Genomic DNA, 21,542 nt, shown 5'->3' with positions numbered 1-21,542 from the left:
ACTGAGCCCACGTGCCGTAACTAGAGAGAGAAGCCCATGCACCACAACGAAGAGCTCGTGCGCCATAACAAAGATTCCGTGTGCCGCAACTAAGACCAGACACAGCCAAAAATGAAAGAAAGGAAGAAAGAAAGAAAGAAAGAAGGAAGAAAAGAAAGAAAGAAAGAAGGAAAGAAAGGAAGGAAGAAAAGATATATAGATGGCAAATGAGTACATTTTTAAAGTGCTCAATATCACTAGTCCTTAGGGAAATACAAATTAAAACCACAATAAAAGCCTTCCCTGGTGGTGCAGTGGTTGAGAGTCCGCCTGCCGATGCAGGGGACACGGGTTCGTGCCCTGGTGTGCGTCCGGAGCCTGTGCTCCGCAACGGGAGAGGCCACAACAGTGAGAGGCCCGCGTACCGCAAAAAAAAAAAAAAACCCAAAAAACAAAAAAACCCACAATAAAATGCCACTACATACCTACTATAATGGCTAAAATAAAAAAGACTGACCATATCAAGTATTGATGAGAATGTGGAGCAACTGGAACTCTCATACACGCCTTCTGAGAATGCAAAATGATACAACCACCTTGGAAAACAGTTGGGCAATTTCTCAAATAGTTAAATGGGAGTTAAGCGCATACATCTATCATATGACTCTTAGGTAATTTCCCAAGAGAAATGGAAGTTTATTCATTCAAAGACTTGTGTGTGAATGATCATAGACTCTGTGTTATAATAAAAAAATAGGAAACAACCCGAGTGTCCATCAACAGGTGAATGGGTAAACAAATTGTAATACATCCACACAATGAATACTACTCAGCAATATGAAGGAATAGACTTTCAATGCACTCAACAGCCTGAAGGAATCTCAAAGTAACTATGTTGAGTAAAAGAAGTCAGACCAAAATGATTCCATTTATATAAAGTCTTAGAAAACGCTAACTGTAGGTTATAGACTGTGGTGATAGAAAGCAGACCAGTGGCTTCCCGGGGATGGGGGAAAGTGGAGAAGAATGGGAGGGTTTTACCAAGGGGAATGAGGAAGCTTTTGGGATGATGGACATGTTCATTGTCTTGACGGTGGTGATAGACTGTGTGATGAGTGTATGGTAATGTGAAAACTCATCAAATTGTATACTTTTAACGTGTGCATATAAATTATACCTCAGTAAAACTGTGAAAAATAGAAGTAGGTATTGATCAAGTGTGCCATGCTACTGAGAAGTCAGGCAACAAAGAACTGAGACGTGTCCACTAGATTCAGCACTGTATCGGTCATTGGTGACTTTGGGGAGAACAGCTTCAGAGAAGTGGTGGGGTGGGAGCCTGATTGGAGGAGGCTGTGGGGTGAGCAGAAAGTTAGAAGATGTAGCCAACGTTTTCAGGCTGGGGAGGAGAAAAGAGTTTAGTATCAGGAAGAGGAGGTGGGAAGGTAGGAGCATTTTTATTTATTTAATTTTATTTTTGTGGCCACACCGCGCGGCTCGTGGGATTAGTTCCCTGACCGGGGATTGAACCTGGGCCCTCGGTAGTGAGAGTGTGGCGTCCTAACCACTGGACCACCAGGGAGTTCCCTGGTAGGAGCATTTTTAAAGAGCACAGAGGAAAAACTTAAAGATAAAGGGGAGATAGGAAATAAATGATAGAGTAAGGTCTCTGAGAAAGCAGGAGATGATGGGCTAGAGACAAATTCACTTCAGGAGGAAAGGAAAATATGATGAACATGAATTCAAGTAGACTTCTAAACTTGGTAGCAGAATATTCCTTCTGGTGGTCCCTATTTGTGTGTGTGTGTGTGTGTGTATGTGTGAAGAGGTCAGGATACATGTTGAAATTGAGGCAAGGAGTTTAAGAGGGATAGTGAAGGTTTGAAATAATCTTTGTGGAGATTAGGTTGGTGGCAATTAGGGAAATTAAAAAAGATGGACAGTTTCATTGGAAGCCCTGGGTGACGTTGGTGGCTATGTACTTACAATGGCATCAACGTGCAAGGTGATGTGATTTGTCTCTAGCAGCTCTCATCAGCCAGCTGCACAAAGAGGACCAATGCATGGGTTCATCCCGAGTTGGAGTTTTCAGGCTCTCAGGGCAGAAAGACAAGGGGGTCAGGGAGCTGAGGATATTGGCAAGGGAATTACTGAAGTGATGAGTATGAAATCTCAGTTGGATAAAAAAGGAAGTGATGACAGCAGGGCCTTATAGTGGTCTGGAGGTCCTCCTGGGGTTCAATAACTGTTGTGTTGGGATTCGTGCCACAAGAGAGCTAGATGAATAGGAGGTGCTGTGGTGGGGTTGTCTGAATGCAGGATTTTAGAGGTGGATGGTTCCAGGTGTTGACAGGCTGAGGGGTGGAATGAGGTAGAGAAGGTTTCTGATGAGGAGGAGATCAAGGGCCTGAAGGTCCAGGGAGTTGCTGGCACATCTATGAAGATAATTAAGTCGCCTGGACGATGGCAGTGTTAGGATGAGAAGGCTGAGAACCAGACACCAAAATCATCTGTGAAAAAAGAGACATGGGAGGGAAGTAAATCCAGGACAGCGTCAGAGAGGAGGAGCCTCATGACTTGAGGCTCAAAGGAGCAGACGTTTCATGTCAGGATGGAGGAAGGGTCTGGAAGTGGGGGTGCCCCTGGGAAGCTGAGGCATGTGGGATAAGGGAGAATAAACAGCCTCCACTTCAGAAACTGCAGGCAAAGGGGTATCCACAGGACACAGCCAGTTCTCAGTTGAGGCCGGGAATTGGGGGTACATTAGAGATACAAAGGCTGAAGATGTGAGGGTGTTTATTATTCATGAAAATGGAATTCCGGTGAGAAGTGTGGAGGGGAGAGGATTGTGGGCTTGGGACAGGGAGAAGACCAATGGGTTCATGTTTGGGAATGTTCACTTAGCAACCCTGTGTGCAGTGTGGTATGTTTGTTCTTTCAACAACGAAGAAAACTCTCAGTGTGGATGCACTGTGATAAGGGCTGTTGTGCAAATAGCACGGGGCATTTGCAAGTAGTGAAGTGGAGTACTCCTAGGCGAAGGCAAACAAAACTCCAGCTGATGAAGGAAAGGGATAGTCGAGGGGCCAGGAGGAGGGGCAGTTGAGCCAAGTGAGCCAGTAGATGGGGAGGAGGGGTGATCAAAGCATACCAGCTATGGATTTGAAAGCACATGGCGTGATGGAGCTCACTCACAGTGTTCTAAGAACGTGAATGAGTCTATATCAAAGGGTGGGGATGGGTGAGGGATGGTAGATCAGGTCAGAGACAGGCAACGTTCAGATCATGAAGGGCCTGTGTGCCAAGCTAGAGTTCGAACTTTATCCTGAAATCAAGCCTGTGAAAGGTTTTAGGCAGAATGAGATAATTGGATTTATGCCCAGCTGCTGTCCTCCCAAACAAATTGTAATGCTCAATAAACCAATTTCTCCTGCCCACACTTCTCTGAGCTCCAGACCTATATTTCCGACCACCTGCCAGACTTCTGCCTTTGACTTTCCTGGCCTCTCCCTGTGTGTGCCTTGAATCGAGTGAATGACGCCACCCTTCTTTATGCCTACATCCAATCTCGCGGGTGCTGTTAGAGAAAACCATGCTCCTGGGGAGGTCGGTGCCAGGACAAATCAATGGTTAACAGCAAAGTTGTCTAACATGCATATTCATTAATTTGCTCCATTATCATGCTCAATCAATGTTTGGAGATGACCCAGTCAACATACTGGGTTCACGATAGAACTGATCTATGGCATATCATTTTCTTTGTCTCTTCCAAGCTTTCATTTAAAAGATAAATCCATACAGAGTAAGATTTCATTAGTAAGGCTATCTATTACTTTCTATTGCTTAAGGAAATTATTTTGCAAATACAGGCTTAGCAAGAATTCTCCAGGACAGTTCTCTTAGGTCTGTTTTTTCAGTTATCTATAGTTTTGCAACACACTATATATGTAACAATCCACCCACACATAAAGATTAAATAGAATTTATTTTATAATGTTCACGATCTGTGGGTCAGAAACTCAGGCAGGGTTCAGCTAGGTGTTTCTTCCCCTGCATGTGGCATTGACTGGAATTACTCCATGGGGTAATCCAGATGATGTCTGGGTTGGTCCAAGAAGGCTTCCCCTCACATGTCTCGAATCTCAGGAGGATAGCTAGAAGCTGAACTCAGATGGACCACTCTCCCTCTCCATATAGACTCAGGGCCTCTCCGTGGTCTTTCCAGCAGGCTTGTTCAACTTCTTCCTAAATGACAGGACTCAAGGAATGATATTTAAGAGATAGAAAAAGAAAAAAAAAAAAGAGATAGAAAATTTCTTAACGTCTGGGCTTGGAAACTGGCACAACGTCACTTCCGTGTAGTCTATTGGTCAGAGAAGTCACACTACAGTCACACAGAGCTCACCAAGATTCAGAGAGAGGAGGGGCACATAGACCTACCTCTCCAATTGTCAAGAGACCAAGAGAATGTATGCCATCTTTATTTTTTTTTTCTTTTCCATTATGGTTTATTACAGGATATTGAATATAGTTCCCTATGCTATACATAGGACCTTGTTGTTTATCCATTCTATATATAATAGTTTGCATCCGCTAGTTCCACAATTCCCAATCCAACCCTCCCCACACACTGCCCCCCCTTCCCAGCAACCACAGTGTATGCCATCTTTAAACTGTGCTCTTGCACGGAATCTAGAAGGATATTTTACACGTGAAATTATTCATTTGGTATTTCTGTAAAATTACTGAAATCGTTATCATTCAAAATATGTGTGAGGGCATTGTTTAAAACTTTTTAATATCAATTAATTAATTTTTATTGAGCTGTAATTAACATACGACAATATTCATCCTTTTAAAGTATACAATTCAGTGGTTTTCATTATATTGACAAGGCTGTACAATCATTACCACTGTCTAATTTCATAACATTTTCATCATCCCCAAAAGAAACTTTATACCCTTTGCCAATCACTCCCTATTCCTTCCTCTCCTCAGCTACTGCCAGCAAGTAATCTACTCTCTCTCTCTAAAGGGTCTGCCTTTAGAGATTTCATAAAAGTGGAATCATACAGTATGTGGCTGTGTCTGGCTTCTTCACATAGCATAATGCTTTGAAGATTCTTCCACATTGTAATACATATTAGTGCTTTATTCCTTTTTATGGCTGAGCAATAATTCATTGTATGGACATACCATATTTTCTTAAGCCGTTCATCAGTTGATGCACAGTTTAGGTTATTTCCACTTTGGGGCCATTATGAATAATGCTACTATAAACACTTGTGAACAAGTCTCTGTGTAGATATATATTTTTATTTATTTTGTAGATGTACCTAGGAATGAAATTGCTAGATCATATATTAACACTGTGTTTAATTGTTTGAGGAACTACCAGACTGTTTGCCAAAGAAGCTATTTTACATTCGTATCAGCGGTGTATGTTGCCAGTTTCTCTACATCCTTGCCAATACTTGTTATCACCTGTGTATTGATTTTAGTATCCAAGTGGGTATGAAGTAGTATCTCTTTGTGGTTTTGATTTGCATTCCTCTGATGACTAATGATGCTGAACATCTTTCCATGTACTTATTGGCCATTTTATTTTTAGGCACGTATCCTTGGAGAAATGTCCACTCTGATCCTTTGCCCATTTTCAGTTGGGTTATTTATCTTTTTATTGTTGAGGAAAGTCAGGATTTTGACCCAGGAAATCTGGCCCCGCAACCTGTGGGTCTAACTCTCATGCTCTCCTCCCTCTTGCTATGCATCATGGTTACAAAGTGGTACAAATTTTGTTTTATTAATATTTACTCTAGGTAAGAAGTAGGATGAAAAGACATTTAAAAACTGGAAAATATAGCTTCTCTTGGAGGTGATAACTCTCTTGGTTTGGGAAAAAAACATTTATAACACCTTTAGGAAGGCAACAGGTACCCAATGGAGACAGTTTAATAAAGAAATAGCTAAACTGCCTCGCATGAGAAGATAAAGGAATTTGGGGGTTTGGGTGAATCGTCAAAAAGGAACAAAGGTAAGACTCCCTAAAGAAGACAGTTAACAAATCGTCACATTGCATACTTTAAATATCTTACAATTTTCACACTACTATATATAAAATAGATAACAAACAAGGACCTACTGTATACACAGGGAACTATACTCAGTATTTTGTAATAACCTGTAAGGGAAAAGAATCTGAAAAAGAATATATATATACATATATATATACACAACACACATATGTGTGTGGGTTTGTGTAACAATATCTGTGCTGTATACTTGAAATTAACACAACACTTTAAATCAACTATATTTCAATAAAATAAAAATTTAAAAATCTTACAATTTTATTTGTCAGTTGTGCCTCAAGAAGACAAGAAGGGGGGGAGGGAGGGCGAAGGGGGGAGGGGGGAGGAAAAGAAGAAGAGGGGGAGGGGAGGAAGAAAAGAAGAGTAGTATTAGTAAGAAACATGTCAGGAACTAGAGTTTATAGATAAAAGTAACCAGCGAAAATTTTTCAGTGTCAGGGTAACCAAAGGACTTTAAGAAAGGGCTGTTTAAAGTTTAGTATTAAGTCAATTATGTTGCTGAATTATAAACCCCCTCCATTTTCCCAAATCTTGGAAAAATCACACAATGTGTGAATTCACAGAAAACTTCAGGAGATTGATTGTTGGTCTTCCCAATAGATATAGGAAAGGGGATCTAAGCCAACTTTATGTAAAATCAAAAGATGGGATGATTTCACTAACATTTGATTACACCTTATCATTAAAATGTAACACAATGATCAAGGATTGTTAAAATAAATGTGGCAGAGTGAATTGATGAGACCTTAAACTTATGTTTTTCTTTTCACTGCTCTGAAAAGAAATCTCCATGTTGATTATTAGGGGCGGGTGTAGGGGAGCCAGATGTCATATCATAGTATGAACGTGGTCTGATGGTGCCCAGCACTGTAAGTATGTGGATAGGACACCAGTAATAAGATTTGAAATGTATGGAGCTAGAAGCTAATCAGTGGAAAATTCTTCCAATCATCAGAAGTGTAAAAGGTAAGTGGAATGTGGACTGTTTTGTTCTCATCAATGCCCAGTCAAAATGGAAATTATTCAATAATGCAGCATATACAATTACAAATGTACCATTTTTTCTTGTTTTTTTGGTGTGAATACATGAAAAATAATTGATCAGAATTTCCATTTCTAGGGCGGCAATACTACAAACCACGAGTGTATGTGACTGTGTATGAAAGCGCATAATTTATGCAACTATCAATAATTCAAAACAAATTTGAATAAAACCTCAATCTAAGCATGAGAAAACATCAGACAACACAAATTTAGAGGCATTCTACAAAATAACTGGCCAGTACTCTTCAAACCTGCCATTGTACCTAACAACTAAATGTAGTGTGGGGTCCTGAGTTAGATCCTGTTCAAGAAATGGAACATTAGTGGGAAAACTGGTGAAAATAGAATAAGTCCTTCAGTTTACTTAATATTATTATATAAATGTTAATTTCCTAGTTTTAATCATTGTACTAAAATTATTTAAGATGTTAACATTAGGGGAAGCTGTATGAAGGGTACCTGGGATCTATCAGTACTTATTTTGCAACTTATCTGTAACCCTTAAAAATAAAAAATTTTTTAAACAAATTTGATCATCCATGATAGAGGTAAGGCTGAATTATCTTTTAATTCTGTCTATGGAAAATGGTATTTAGAAAATAATTGTCACAGCAAGAGGCCATCAGAACTATGCAGCCAAAAAATAGAGAAAAAATATCATTAAGCATGTCAGGCAGTTAGTTAATAAAAATATAATTTTCTGGATTTTGTGATCTTTGTGGCAATTAGATTTTTTTTATTTTATTTTTTATTTTATTCAGGTACAGTTGATGTACAATGTTATATGTTACAGGTGTACAATATAGTGATTCACAATTTTTAAAAGTTATACACCATTTATAGTTATAAAATATTGGCTATATTCACTGTGTTGTACAATATATCTTCTTTTTAAATATCTATTTTATTTATTTATTTGGTTGCGCTGGGTGAGATACAGTGAAATGCACAAATCTTAAGTGTGTATTCATTGAGTTTAAGGATGTCTGCCCAGCAGACATCCACTAGGGGGAAGGCATTGGGGAACACCAGCAGAAAGTTCCCCTCAGGGGCTTCTGGGACTCTGCAGTATTTGCAGCTGACATTGCTGCAGTGAACTGGACCCAGAGCAGGAGAAGCGCGAAGAGTTGGGAGAGGCAACCTGGGAGTCAAGAGGGATTCCCCTTGGGAATAATCTGACTACTCCTTGTTCTGTTCATCAGGTTCTTGGGATTTGCAAGGGGCAGGAATGGAACACAGAAATGCTCAATAAGTGTGTGTTAAATGGATGGATCAATCAATGAATGAAGGAGTGGGCACCTGCCTGCCACAGGAGTCTTCTTTCATCACTCGTGTCTTCTTGGAGCCTCCTCTAGCTTTGCAGGAAGGAGCAGATCTGGGGCATGACTCTTGGAGTCATGTCCAGGAGAGGAATACTGAGTGAGCAAAGGCTGTGAACCCTACGTATCCTCCTCCCATCCCCTCACACACCTCCAGAGGGCACTGAGAGTTTCTGCTTGGTTTGTTTCTCGTCTTTCCTGTCATCTTTAATAGCATTCAACTGAAACATCACCTGCATTCATTACCTCTCCCTTTTCTACACTAAACCCTTGAATAAAGCAAGTAGGACAGAAATCAATACAGCTAATCATAACAGCCAACTCTCTCTCTATATATACATCTTTTGGCCTTGCTGCACAGCATGTGGGATCTTAGTTCCCTGACCAGGGATCTTAGTTCCCTGACCAGGGAAACTGTGCCCCCTGCAGTGGAGGTGCAGAGTTTTAACCACTGGACCACCAGGGAAGCTCAACTCTTTTTCTTTTTTTTTTTTTAAATTTATTTATGTTTTGGCTTCTTTGGGTCTTTGTTGCTGCGTGCGGGCTTTAGTTGCGGCGAGTGGGGGCTACTCTTTGTTGTGGTGTGCGGGCTTCTCATTGCAGGGGCTTCTCTTGTTGCGGAGCATGGGCTCTAGGCGCCCGGGCCTCAGTAGTTGTGGCGTGTGGGCATCAGTAGCTGTGGCTTGCAGGCTCTGGAGCGCAGGCTCAGTAGTTGTGGCACACAGGCTTAGCTGCTCCACGGCATGTGGGATCTTCCCAGACCAGGGCTTGAACAGGTGTCCCCTGCATTGGCAGGCGGATTCTTAACCACTGTGCCACCAGAGAAGTCCCTGAACAGCCAACTTTTATACAGTGTCTACTATGTGCTAGTCTCCGTCTCAAATTTCCTACCTATTTAATTAATTTAATACTTAAAAAGGTAGGTGTATATTTTATCATGCCATTATGCAAGTGAGAAAAGTGAGTTAACAGAGAGGTTTAGTAACTTGCCCAGGGCCACCCATCTGGTAAGCAGTTCAGCTGAGATTTGAACCAGGAAGTCCACGCTAAGAGCCCGTGCACTGAAACACTATACCTTTTCTTTGGCATGTACAATACATGTGTGTGCTAACTTCATTGAAACAGAACATAAAACACAGTCAAGTGCACAAATCAGGTGTGTGACTCAGTGAATTTTCACAAAGTGAGCACACCTGTGTAATAGCAACCCCCCCCAAAGAACAGAACACTACCAGGCCCCCCCAGGAGATCCTAACATACCCCACCCCAGTCTCTACCCCTTCCCCACCAAGGGAAACACTCTCCTGAATTCTCTCACCTCTCTCCTGGGGGTTTCTTCCTTGTCTGTCTATTTTAATCACACTGTATTTCAAGTATCATGGGGTCTGCTGCTAAAGTTAAAAATATTCTATTTTGCAGGAACGGAAGTGAGGATGGTGGAGGGAACACATTCCCTAGATAAGAGAAATGACTGAGGGTGGGAAAGTTAGGGGCAGTTCTCCATCTCCCCTCATTCTCTTTGCCAGTAAGTGTGAGGCTCTGCTCTTTTCTCCATCCTTCTCTCCCAGGACTACATCTCCCAGCAGGCTGTGCTCTGACAGCTCTCGGATTTAAATAGGATTCTGGGCTACGCTTAGAGTCAGGCTGTTGCTGAACACCCAGGAGCGAGAGGAGCTGGAGGAAAGAGAAGCAGCAAGAAGCAGCCAAGAGTTGGAGCGAGACCAGGTGGAGCCCGAGCCAGAGTTGGAGTCAAAGTTGCTCTTGGTAAAGCAGCAGCAACTAAAGAAGTTGAAAAGATGCTGGTTTTCTTGGGACTGCTCACCTCGTTCCTTTCTTTCCTGTATGTGACAGCTCCATCCATCAGGTTTGTCTTAATTCAGTAACTCATTCAATAGTTTACAAAGCCCTGAATTGGGAGCCACGGAGCTTGTAAGAAGATGAGTTCTTAGCTGCTGAAGGAAGAGAAAGGGATGGAGGCCAAGGGAGAGAAAGTCAGGCAGGAAAAGCAGGAAGGAAGGAGGTAGTTATGAATACTGTGGTGGAAAACGAGAAGGAAGCACCTGGGGCTGGGAGAGGAGGGGTGGGTTTGAATTCTGATGCTAGTGGAAGGCTGAGTTGATGACTCTGTTAAGTAGCTTGACAGACATCTTATGGGGGAGTCCTTGCTCTTTCACTCCATTCCATTGGGTTCCTCTGAAGGTCTCCCTTTCTTCACCGTACCTAGTCAAGGTGGCCCTGCTGCGTTACGGTGGGTGGTCATTGCCGAGGGACTCAGTTGTTAAGTACCAGGCATCTGGGGAAGGGAGCAAACTCTCTTCCCTTTGAGACTACCCTCAACTAACGTTTGGGGTTGGCTCTTTTGCTGTGGGATTTCTGAAGATATCAAAGAAATGTGTGTTATGAGTAGAGATTGTTGATGATAAAGAAGGTTAAATGGACATATCAGAGACAGAGTGTTGCTCTAGGTCCCGTCATAGAAAGCTGGGTTTGGGTTCCAGTTTTGCCACCATTAGCAAGTGACTTGAACTTCTCTGAGCCTCAGCTTTCTCCACTGTAATGTGGGGATAATAACAGAGTGCTTGAGAGAATTAAATTCCCTTGGAAAATGCCTAGCCTAGTGCTTGGCAGTTGGATGATGCTCAGGTGATGTTAGCTTTACTTCCTCCTGTCCTATTTTTGGGAACTTATCAAGTCAACTCTATGTAAAAGGTTGCTCTCTGCACAGAGGTCTGAACAAGGGAGGTTTTCTCTCTGTGCATGGATGGCGAGTATGAAATCTCTAGTGGGATGGCAGAATATTCTGGCTCTCTAAAACTGGAGAGGCAGCCCAAGAGCCGTATTTCTATATGGGACCCTGGAGGTGCTGTTCATCGGTTACTCACCATTGATGCTTATTGAAGGTGAGGGCTCAGGACCACTGATTCCACTAATGCCCATCCCCCTCATGTTTTAAGGGCAGGAAAGAGAAGGAAGATGACCTCTGGGAACCTCTAGAGATAGGAGCGAGCTATCTTTGTTGTTTAACAAGGAACCATTGGCCCTGGCTCAAGAGAACTTATTCTATTTGCCCATATGATCATTTGTAGCTTCCGGGCACGTGACCTCCCAAGCTGAGCTGATAAGCAGGAGACTGCCTTACCCACTGGGGAGACGCTGTCCCCTGAAGATTAGCTTCTTTAAGTCTCCTGACAGCAACGAAAAGAAATCCCTCTTTGAGGCTGGGTGGATTTTATGTATCTCAGTCTGGGATTGGAAAGGATGGTGCATAAATGTTTTGTTTCTCTTGCCTGTAGGAAGTTCTTTGCTGGTGGGGTCTGTGGAACAAACGTGCAGCTTCCCGGGAAGGTGGTGGTGATCACCGGTGCCAACACAGGCATCGGCAAGGAGACAGCCAGAGAGCTTGCTCGCAGAGGCAAGTCCTTCCTTTCCGTTTCCACAGGGCAGCACCTCCTGTCTTTCTCACTAGGAACTCTACTCACGTTCCCTTATCTTTCCTCCTGGGCTTAGAAATTCTGGTCAGGAACTCAAGGAACCTGGGATTCAAGTCCATCTGTGACACCAACTTACTCTGTGGCTTAAACTTTCCTTCCTTCCTGCTCCTTCCCTATTTATATAAAGTAAGGAAAACAATGATGTCCGTGTATAATATTGGTGAGGTCAGTTATTCTAAAAGGAGATCCTAAGCCATGTTAAATATCAGGGTGTAAAAACCGGGGTTCCCAGCCTGGGGTTAAGGTGATAGCAAGAGAATCTGGAAGCGGCAATTCAGCCACTCACTGCTTTAGGGATGGTGCGGGAAATGCTCTGTCCACCAGTCCCAAATTCACTTACTCGACTCTTCTTCAGCCCAGGGTCTGAACACATTGCTGTCTGTTTTGGCCCCAGGAGCCCGAGTATACATTGCCTGCCGAGATGTACTAAAGGGGGAGTCTGCTGCCAGTGAAATCCGAGCTGATACAAAGAACTCCCAGGTGCTGGTACGGAAACTGGACCTATCTGATACCAAATCCATCCGAGCCTTTGCTGAGGGCTTCCGGGCAGGTGAGGCCCTGGGGGTTAGAAAGGCAGGAAGCTGGGTGTGGGAGTGGCTGCTCCACCCTGGACCAGCTCTGACCTTTACATCAGACCCATCATGGATTCCACTGCACAGGTTCTGCCACACGAACCAGCAGGGCAGGGAATTGGCACGGGGATGGCGGGTGGACAGGCTGGGCAGGATCTTTATCATCTCCTTACCTCAGCAGTGGGAATGGTGGAGGTGACAGCTCCCTGCCTGGGCTTGTACCTTGCCATCGAGGTGTGGCCCTGATGCCACTCTCTTCTTTCATCCTGAGAATCAAACTTCTGTGGCCATAGGCACAAAAGCAAGTTGTGCTGCTGCCAATATTCTTCTGTATCTTGGAAAATGACCATCTTCTATCAAGGACTATGAAATCCATGAGGGACAGGAACCATGTCTGTCTTATTTTACCACTGTATGCCCAGTGCCCAGCCCAGCTCAGAGTCAGTACTAAGTACACATTTGCTGAATGAATGGATGAATGAATGAATGGTGTCCAGGAAGATAACAGCAACTAAAATTAGAAACCCAGGACTTCCCTGGTGGTGCAGTGGTTAAGAATCTGCCTGCCAATGCGGGGGGCACGGGTTCGAGCCCTGGTCCAGGAAGATCCCACATGCCGTGGAGCAACTAAGCCCGTGTGCCACAACTACTGAGCCTGTGCTCTAGAGCACGCGAGCCACAGCTACTGAGCCCGCGTGCCACAACTACTGAAGCCTATGTACCTAGAGGCTGTGCTCCGCAACAAGAGAAGCCACCACAATGAGAAGCCCGCACACCGCAATGAAGAGTAGCCCCCGCTCGCCGCAACTAGAGAAAGCCCATGTGCAGCAACAAAGACCCAACGTAGCCAAAAATAAATAAATAAATTTATATATATATAAAAAATTAGAAACCCAATGACAGTGGCTACTGAATATCACTGAGATAGGTCCAAACGCAAGGAACAAACACTAAGGACTGGCAGCTAGCTGACTCCTTGCTAACCACATGGTCTCCTTGGTTGTGCTCTTTAGAGGAAAAGCAGCTTCATATTCTGATCAACAATGCAGGAGTGATGATGTGCCCATATTCCAAGACAGCTGATGGCTTTGAAACCCACCTGGGAGTCAACCACCTGGGTGAGTATCTTAGAGTGAGTGAAAAGCGAGGCATATGCCATCATGTTCTCTGTAGGCGGATGACCCTGTACCAGTGCTGAGGATCTCCACTGGTCCTCATAGAGACCAAGATTCTGCTAGACTGGAGGTATTGGTTTTTCTTTCACTATCTCTCTCCTAACCAGTACAAAAAAGAGAGTTTATCCTACTCATACCGTTAAGAAACCCCAAACATAGGAGATACCAGGAAGAAGAAGGTCCTTCTTGAATGGGACTGTGGTAATGCAAGACTTGCCAAGCAGGGTCAGGAGTGGGGGTGAAATCCGTGTTTGGCTGGAGCGGGGGTCATATCTATAACTGAGGACCTAGCAAGCAAGGGTTGGTCCATCGTGGAGGCAGACCTTGAGGACTTGAGGTATGAGAGAGGCTAGTGTTCATAGCTCGAGGCAATGGCTCTAGTGAGGGGATCACAGAACAGGTTCTGTGATCCTCGGCAAAAGTTATTTTCCCTGACTATTCCATCCTTCCTTCTGTACATGCCCACAGTTGTGTGATCATAACCAGACGGGGGATGTCAGAAGCTAGCAGTTGCTCCTGACCGGGGCAAGGACAGAGGAACAAATAACAACAGATTACGTATATATTGCCTTACCTGGAGTCCAGCTCTGGCCCTTGCCTTGAGGACTCCACTAACTCAGACTGACTGACCATTAGCACTAAGTTACTCATGGTATCAAAATGTTCACACCCAAAAGATAGTGAGCTAGTGATGAAGCCCTGTCATACATCAGCTCCCACACCCCGAGCCCAGGCTGCCGTTCCACTCTTCAATCCCCTCTGCTGGCTCTCCTCACAGGCCACTTCCTTCTCACCCACTTGCTCCTGGGGCAGCTGAAGGAGTCCGCTCCTGCACGGGTGGTGAACCTGTCATCAGTGGTCCACCATGCTGGCAAGATTCGCTTCCATGACCTCCAGGGTGAGAAGTCCTACAACCGGGGTTTTGCTTATTGCCACAGCAAGCTGGCCAATGTGCTCTTTACTCGTGAGCTGGCCAAGAGGCTCCAAGGTAAGTCTAGAGAAAGGGCCAGGGTTAAGAAGCAGGGGCTTCAGTCCAGATTAGAGGTTCACAGAAACTTCTGAAGTCAGGATGTCAAACGTGCACATTTCAGTGGCAGCTCTGTGCACTAAGGAGAATGAGGTTATAAAACTGAGTAAGGGCTTCCCTGGTGGCACAGTGGTTGAGAGTCCGCCTGCGATGCAGGGGACACAGGTTCGTGCCCCGGTCCGGGAAGATCCCACATGCCGCGGAGTGGCTGGGCCTGTGAGCCATGGCTGCTGAGCCTGCGCGTCCGGAGCCTGTGCTCCGCAACGGGAGAGGCCACAACAGTGAGAGGCCCGCATACCGCAAAAAAAAAAAAAACAAAAAAAAAACTGAGTAAAAACAGAGTCCTTGCCCTTGGGAAGCTTAAAATTGAACAGAGGTCAGGAACCTATAAACCTTATGTGCTTTGTCACATCTTATTTCATATTTATCATCTCATCTGATTTTTCACAACAACCTCTTGCAACAGGCAGAGTAGGTATTGTTTTCACTATTTTATGGGTCCAAACTGAGGTCCAAAGAAGCGGCCGGCCCAAGATTATATGGCAAGTGAAGGAGTGAGGACTGGAAAGTGGGGACTCTGCTTTAAACCAGGGTGCTTCCTTTGCTGTGCCAACTGCTGAGGTTTACAGGGTGAGCTGAGCTACAGAGCTGCCACTCACTGCCTGGAGTCAGGGTTTCACATACTTGGGTCTGAGTTCTTGCTCTACCACAAAGTAGCCACGTGTGTCTACAAACATGTCCCTTTAACCTCCCTTGACTTCTCCCCTCAACTGTAAAATGAGGTGAGGCCACTCTTGATCCTATGATTCTGTGCTCCCCTGGAGTTTTTGCTGAGCTTCTGACACTGACATCTGTGAATCTGGAGGACCATTTGCTACAGTGAATAAGCCAGGGTTTGGGGAAAATGGTATTTACTATCAGAATGCAGAAAGTAGAAGAATAAGGTAATCATTTAAATGAATACTAATAGTGACAACAATAATTGAGAGTTTGTGTGTGCCATATACATCTGTGTCTCAACTCATTTAATACACTATTCCTATGAGGTAGGTGCTATTATTTTTCCCCTCCCTACAAAAGAAGAGGTAGGCGCAGATATCTTGAGAAACTTGCCCGAGCAAGATATATTAATTCCGAGGCGAGCCAGGATTCAAATCCAGGCAATCTAGCTCAGAAGTCTATGCTCTTTACTCTACATCGAGGTTCAGACCTTAGCCCTGCAACCAGCCAGGTGTGACCTTGGGCAATTTACTTAACCTGTCTGTGATGAGAACTCAGTTTCCTCAGCTGTAAATGGGCTTCTTAATATTACCTACCTCATGAACCTCTTTGAGAGTCAAATGAGATAACACATAAAACATGTAGCACAGCCCTTGTACCTAATAAGTACTAAAAATAGTGGAGGCGGCAGGGGTGTCTTGGGGGCATGTTAACTCTTATCATTTCCATCAACACCCCTCAATCTACACCTCATAAAATGTGCTTGCCCGGCAAATGCAATTCACAACAAGGTCCTAGCTTCCTACCTTCTAACACGATTGCTGCCCCTAAGACCCTCCAATAGAAATTCCAAAGATACCATTTAAGCCAAAGATTAAGATGACACTAAAATAGAAGGATGTTCAACCAAGCATTCCTTTTGGAGCATAGAAGGCTGAGAAGGCTATAGATCTTTCTGGATAAGATCAATTAATTACTCATGAGATTCTACCTGGCTAGAGGTGGTGTCTTCTGAACACTGGGGTTCTGTTTCCCAAGTCCCTTCTTCTCACTCGTGCATGTTGCTGCAGGAGATGAGCTGTTTCCCCGGCCTCGGAGTGTGTCTCTGGTCTAACTGTGCCCTTTTTGCCCTAGGCACAGGGGTCACCACCTACGCAGTGCACCCAGGCATCGTCCGCTCCGAACTGGTCCGACACTCCTTCCTGCTGTGCCTGCTCTGGCAGCTCTTCTCCCCCTTCCTCAAGACGGCGAGGGAGGGGGCCCAGACCAGCCTGCACTGCGCCCTGGCTGAGGGCTTGGAGCCCCTGAGCGGCAAGTACTTCAGGTGCGCAGAGGCCGTATGCGTTCTCCCCATCACCTGTGTGCATGGTGAGGCAGGCATAGGACTCCGTGGGCTCCCCCAGTGGCCAAGTTTGTGCCTGATGGGGGAATCCAGGTTCACGTTGGGCCAGTAGACCAAATGCTATTACTTTTCTAAGGAAACTTACATTTGAAACATGGCAAAAGTTGGTTTTATGGCTCTGTTTCAAACCTGTGTGCCACATTTCCAGGTAAGCCTTTGTAGAGCCTTTTTCTCTTCCTTGAAGCTTTTGGCTGACTTCCTTCATGAATTTTTAAATGACACATAGCACGAAACTCCAGGGCAAAGTCACCTGTCCCTAGTGTGAACTCTAGGGACACTTCTCCCAAAGCTGCGAAGACTGGCACTATCTGTTGGAACATAAAAATAGACATTTTGATGTTGAGGTTTATCACAAACTCAATGGGCAATCAGAGTCTGGGAATATAGGGAAGCCCAGGACTACATCTCTTCCTATTCCATGACTTGATCCAGCCCAGTATGCTTTTCTGTCCCACTTTGTTCAAGATGGTTCACTGGTACACCATTTATTAAGTGAAGCATTGGAAATAGCCTCAGTGTCCAACAATTGGGGAATGGATAAATGATCATAGCTAATGTTGCTTGAGCTCTTACAACATGTTTGGCACTCTTCTAACTTTTACGTGTATTAATTCATATAATCATCACAACTCTGAAAGGTAGATTGTATTATTGTCCCCATTTTACAGATGAAGAAACTGAGGCACAGAAAAATTAGCTGGCTCAGGGTCATATAGTCTATAAGCGGTAGGCCTGGGATTTAAACCCAGGCAGCCTGGCTCTAGAGCCGTGCTGTTCAGTGTGGTTACCGAGCACTTGAGACATGGCTAGTCCAATCTGGGACATACTGTACATGTGAAATGTACAGCAGATTTTGAAGACATAGTGTGAAAAACAGAAATGTAAAATATCTCATTAATTTTTATATTGATTACATGCTGAAATAATTTGGCTATGTTGGGTTAAATAAAATATACTACTAAAATTAATTTCACCTATTTCTTTTCACTTTTTAAAAAAATACTTTAAAATTTCTATTAGGAAATTTAAAGTTACACATGTGGTTCACATTTGTAGTTCGCATCATATTTCTACTAGACAATGCCACCCTGGAGTCTGGGTGTTTAACACTCCTCCTTAATCATGTGATAAAATATAATACAGTCAGTGTATAAAAGTATTTTTGAATAATATTCAATTAATGGGAAAATGTTAGTGATATAATATTATCAGAAAGAAATGAAATATGGAACTATATAATTATTCACTGTAAATGCATAGAAAACAGTCTGAAAGGATACACAGCAAACATACTACACAGTAGTATTTACTTCCAGGGAGTTTGAGGAAGAGTCGGGGGTGGGGGGCAGTGTGAAGGAGGATTTTAACCTTTTACTCTAGGTATTCCTTTATTATTTAAAAATAAATTTTAAAGATTATATATTAATTCATTACTTGTAAAATTAAAATTGTACATTGTTAACAAGAGAAAGCTATCCTCCCCAAACTAGGTACAGTATGATCCCAGTTTTTTTTTAATTAATTTTTAAAATTTATTTTTGGCTGTGTTGGGTCTTCATTGCTGTGCGTGGGCTTTCTCTAGTTGCAGCGAGAGGGGGCTACTCTTCGTTGTGGCACACAGGCTTAATTGCAGTGTCTTCTCTTGTTGCAGAGCACAGGCTCTAGGTGTGTGAGCTTCAGTAGTTGTGGCTCACAGGCTCTAGAGCACAAGCTCAGTAGTTGTGGTGCATGGGCTTAGTTGCTCCGCGGCATGTGGGATCTTCCCGGACCAGGGCTGGAACCCGTGTCCCCTGCATTGGCAGGAGGATTCTTAAGCACTGTGCCATCAGGGAAGTCCAAAACTTCTATTTAAAGAAAAACACCATGAACAGTGTGCTCTGCCCCAACCCTGCTCACCCCAAAACAAAACAGGGGTGCTTAGTCGGGTTCATGGGACACAAGGGGTCTGTGGATAGAATTTAAGGGGTCTTCAAACCTGGATGGAAAGATAATTTCATCTTTAGTTTCACTAACCTCCATCTGAAATTTGCCATTTCCTTTGATTATGAATGTAGGAAGTGAACTGCAGTAGTAGTGATACTGGTGACTTTGTCCCCAAGAAAACTATAAATAATTTCATGTCACATTGCAATTGTTGCAGATACCTCAGGATGTCACTTCCCGCCAATACTTTGAAATCTGGTAGTGATTAGACCCAGTGCTAGCTCTTCTAATAGAACACATTACTATACCACACATTGTTTTTAAAATATTTTATACTTTATATAAGATAGATAACCCTCAAGGACTTACTGTATAGCATGGGGAACTCCACTCAGTATTCTGTGATAACCTATATGAGCAAAGAATCTAAAAAAGAATGAATATATGTATATGTATAACTGAATCACTTTGAGGTACACCTGAAACGAACACAACATTGAAAATCAACTACACTCCAATAAAATTAAAAATTTTTTAAATTCAGTACAAAAAACAAAAGGAAATATTTTAAAACTGCATTTCAATACAGTTAGTTTCTTTTTATCTAATGTATTTTATTACACATTTAGAAATATATTCTGAAGAAGAGGACATAAACTTTTTCAGACTGTCCATTTTCACTCCTGGATGTTCACCCCCTTTCTATGCCCTCCAGTGACTGCAAGAAGACTTGGGTGTCTCCAAGGGCCCGGAATAACAAAACGGCTGAGCGCTTGTGGAACGTCAGCTGTGAGCTGCTGGGAATCCAGTGGGAGTAGAGCTGGTGGAATAGGCACAGCTGTATGAGGCTCAGTCCACGCCGTAAGGAAAGGGGACCGAGAAGAAGGCCCACCATGCAGGATTGTCCTGGCTGGCTGCTGTTGCGAATCCTGCCCTGCTCTGATACTCCTGACCCTCCTAGAAATCTTCGCACACCCAACCCTCTCGTGAGGCTGGCTCATGGCACGAGACAGTCACACCTACAGAGTATTCTTCTCCAAGACTTGCAGAGTCGGCCACCCTCTCGGACCAGGAGGACTGGGCAGATGCCAGGCTGGGCACAGGGATGGCAGAAGAACCTCGGAAATTGGGTCAATTTCCTTACCAAGACCAGCTAGCATGCTCAGCTGAGGTGACAGGAGCATCAACGTCACTTCTTTCCAGGGACTATAGACTCAAAAACTCTTGACTGATCTCTTTCCTCTTTGAAACATTAATCTGGAGTCTGGACCAACTCAGGAAAATCTTGGCTCAACCTTGGCCGATTTTAGTTCCTTCCTCTGAGCATCCTGGAGCAATGATGTAAAGCTGGACCTTCCTGTTTTCTTTTTGCAGTACTTTTTAAAAAATTAAAAACAGATTACTTCAGCTTTACTGAGATATAACTAACATATTGTGTAAGTTTGGACCGTCCCATTTTCAATGTAGATGGTTTCTTTTTCTAAAGAGTTCCCTTTTACCTCAATGTTTAGAGAAAATAAAGACTGCACATTCACCTTATTGCCTTATTTATTCTCTCAGGGTAGCAAGGGAGAAATGAAACCAAGTTGTTGTTTTTGTTTTGTTTTGTCTTATTTTTTATTTATTTATTTGGCTGCACCGGGTCTTTGTTGCTGCGTGTGGGATCTTTGTTGTGGCGTGCAGGATCTTTAGTTGCAGCATGTGGGATCTAGTTCCCTCACTGGAGATCAAACCCAGGCCCCCTGCATTGGGAGCACAGAGTCTCAACCGCTGGACCACCAGGGAAGCCCCGAAACCAAGTTTAATGAGTACTATCTCACCCTACCCACCCACCCATAACCTTCTTACAATATCTCCTCTGGGTGCAGAATAAGATGGCTCAGTTGAGTATTTTCTCCAGTTTCTTCCAGCTCTCACATTTGATTATCTAAGAAGTGATAGGAGTGACTTAAATTATACAGATGCTGAGCTTCACTATAGATTAAGCCCAGAGGTAGTAGAGGACTTCATTTAATTTGATACACAGATGCAGAAAACCCAAGCTCTGATAAACCCTCTGCCTAAAATCATAGCTCTTTTCTCTTTTGGCCTCCCTGCTCTCCTCTGCTGCGGCCTTGGGTGACCTGTTTCTTGCCTTAAGTGCTGAAGTTCTCCAAGAAGAGCAGAGAGACATGCCAAATCTTTTAGCCAATTAACCCAAGAAGTTATGTTATTGCTTCCAGTTTGAAAGCATCCAAAGGGCGTGTGGTGACAAAAATTCCCTTTCCTTCCATAGCAAGTAGACTTAAAAAACAAACAAAAATCCATTTTACTATGGAAATTTTCAAATAGATGAAAGTAAAGCAAATAGTATCATGAAAAACCCCACGTACCTTCCTGTCACCCAGCTTCAACGTCGTTAACATTTTGTCAATCTTGTTTCATCTATTTCCCCCATAACATTTTTTGAGGGGTGGGTAGATTTTATTTTATTTTTTAAATTTATTTTATTTTTGGCTGCGTTGGGTCTTCGTTGCTGCGCACGGGCTTTCTCTAGTTGCGGCGAGCAGGGGCTACTCTTTGCTGTGGTGCGCGGACTTCTCATTGTGCGGCTTCTCTTGTTGCCGAGCACGGGCTCTAGGCGCGCGGGCTTCAGTAGTTGTGGCACATGGGCTTAGTTGCTCCATGGCATGTGGGATCTTCCTGGACCAGGGCTGGAACCTGTGTCCCCTGCATTGGCTAGGCAGATTCTTAACCACTGTGCCACCAGGGAAGCCCAAATACAGTAATTTTAAACAAACGTTGCCAAAGGGGAAAGG

The 21,542-nt window shown here is 43.6% G+C and overlaps 1 protein-coding gene across 1 annotated transcript; it reads left to right on the top strand.

The window, feature by feature from the left end:
• Positions 1-10,046: 10,046 nt before the first annotated feature.
• On the top strand, positions 10,047-20,283 carry RDH12 (retinol dehydrogenase 12). The gene is made up of 7 exons (XM_065870846.1): positions 10,047-10,298; positions 11,728-11,846; positions 12,320-12,475; positions 13,511-13,615; positions 14,451-14,660; positions 16,554-16,743; positions 19,460-20,283. Exons 1-7 carry the CDS (start codon positions 10,231-10,233, stop codon positions 19,560-19,562), a joined length of 951 nt encoding a protein of 316 aa, XP_065726918.1. The 5' UTR covers positions 10,047-10,230; the 3' UTR covers positions 19,563-20,283.
• The last annotated feature ends 1,259 nt before the right edge of the window (positions 20,284-21,542 follow it).

The sequence above is a fragment of the Phocoena phocoena genome, chromosome 2 (assembly GCF_963924675.1).
Source record: "Phocoena phocoena chromosome 2, mPhoPho1.1, whole genome shotgun sequence".
Lineage (NCBI taxonomy): Eukaryota > Metazoa > Chordata > Mammalia > Artiodactyla > Phocoenidae > Phocoena > Phocoena phocoena.
The sequence above is the reverse complement of the archived record's forward strand: the minus strand, read 5'-3'. Positions and strand labels throughout refer to the sequence as shown.

Excerpts from the sequence above, each read along its gene's own strand:
- RDH12 (XM_065870846.1), top strand. The coding sequence starts at position 10,231 with ATGCTGGTTTTCTTGGGACTGCTCACCTCGTTCCTTTCTTTCCTGTAT. Across the intron at positions 13,616-14,450 it reads CCTGGGAGTCAACCACCTGG|GCCACTTCCTTCTCACCCAC; the intron begins GTGAGTATCTTA and ends CTCTCCTCACAG. Across the intron at positions 14,661-16,553 it reads GCTGGCCAAGAGGCTCCAAG|GCACAGGGGTCACCACCTAC; the intron begins GTAAGTCTAGAG and ends TTTTTGCCCTAG.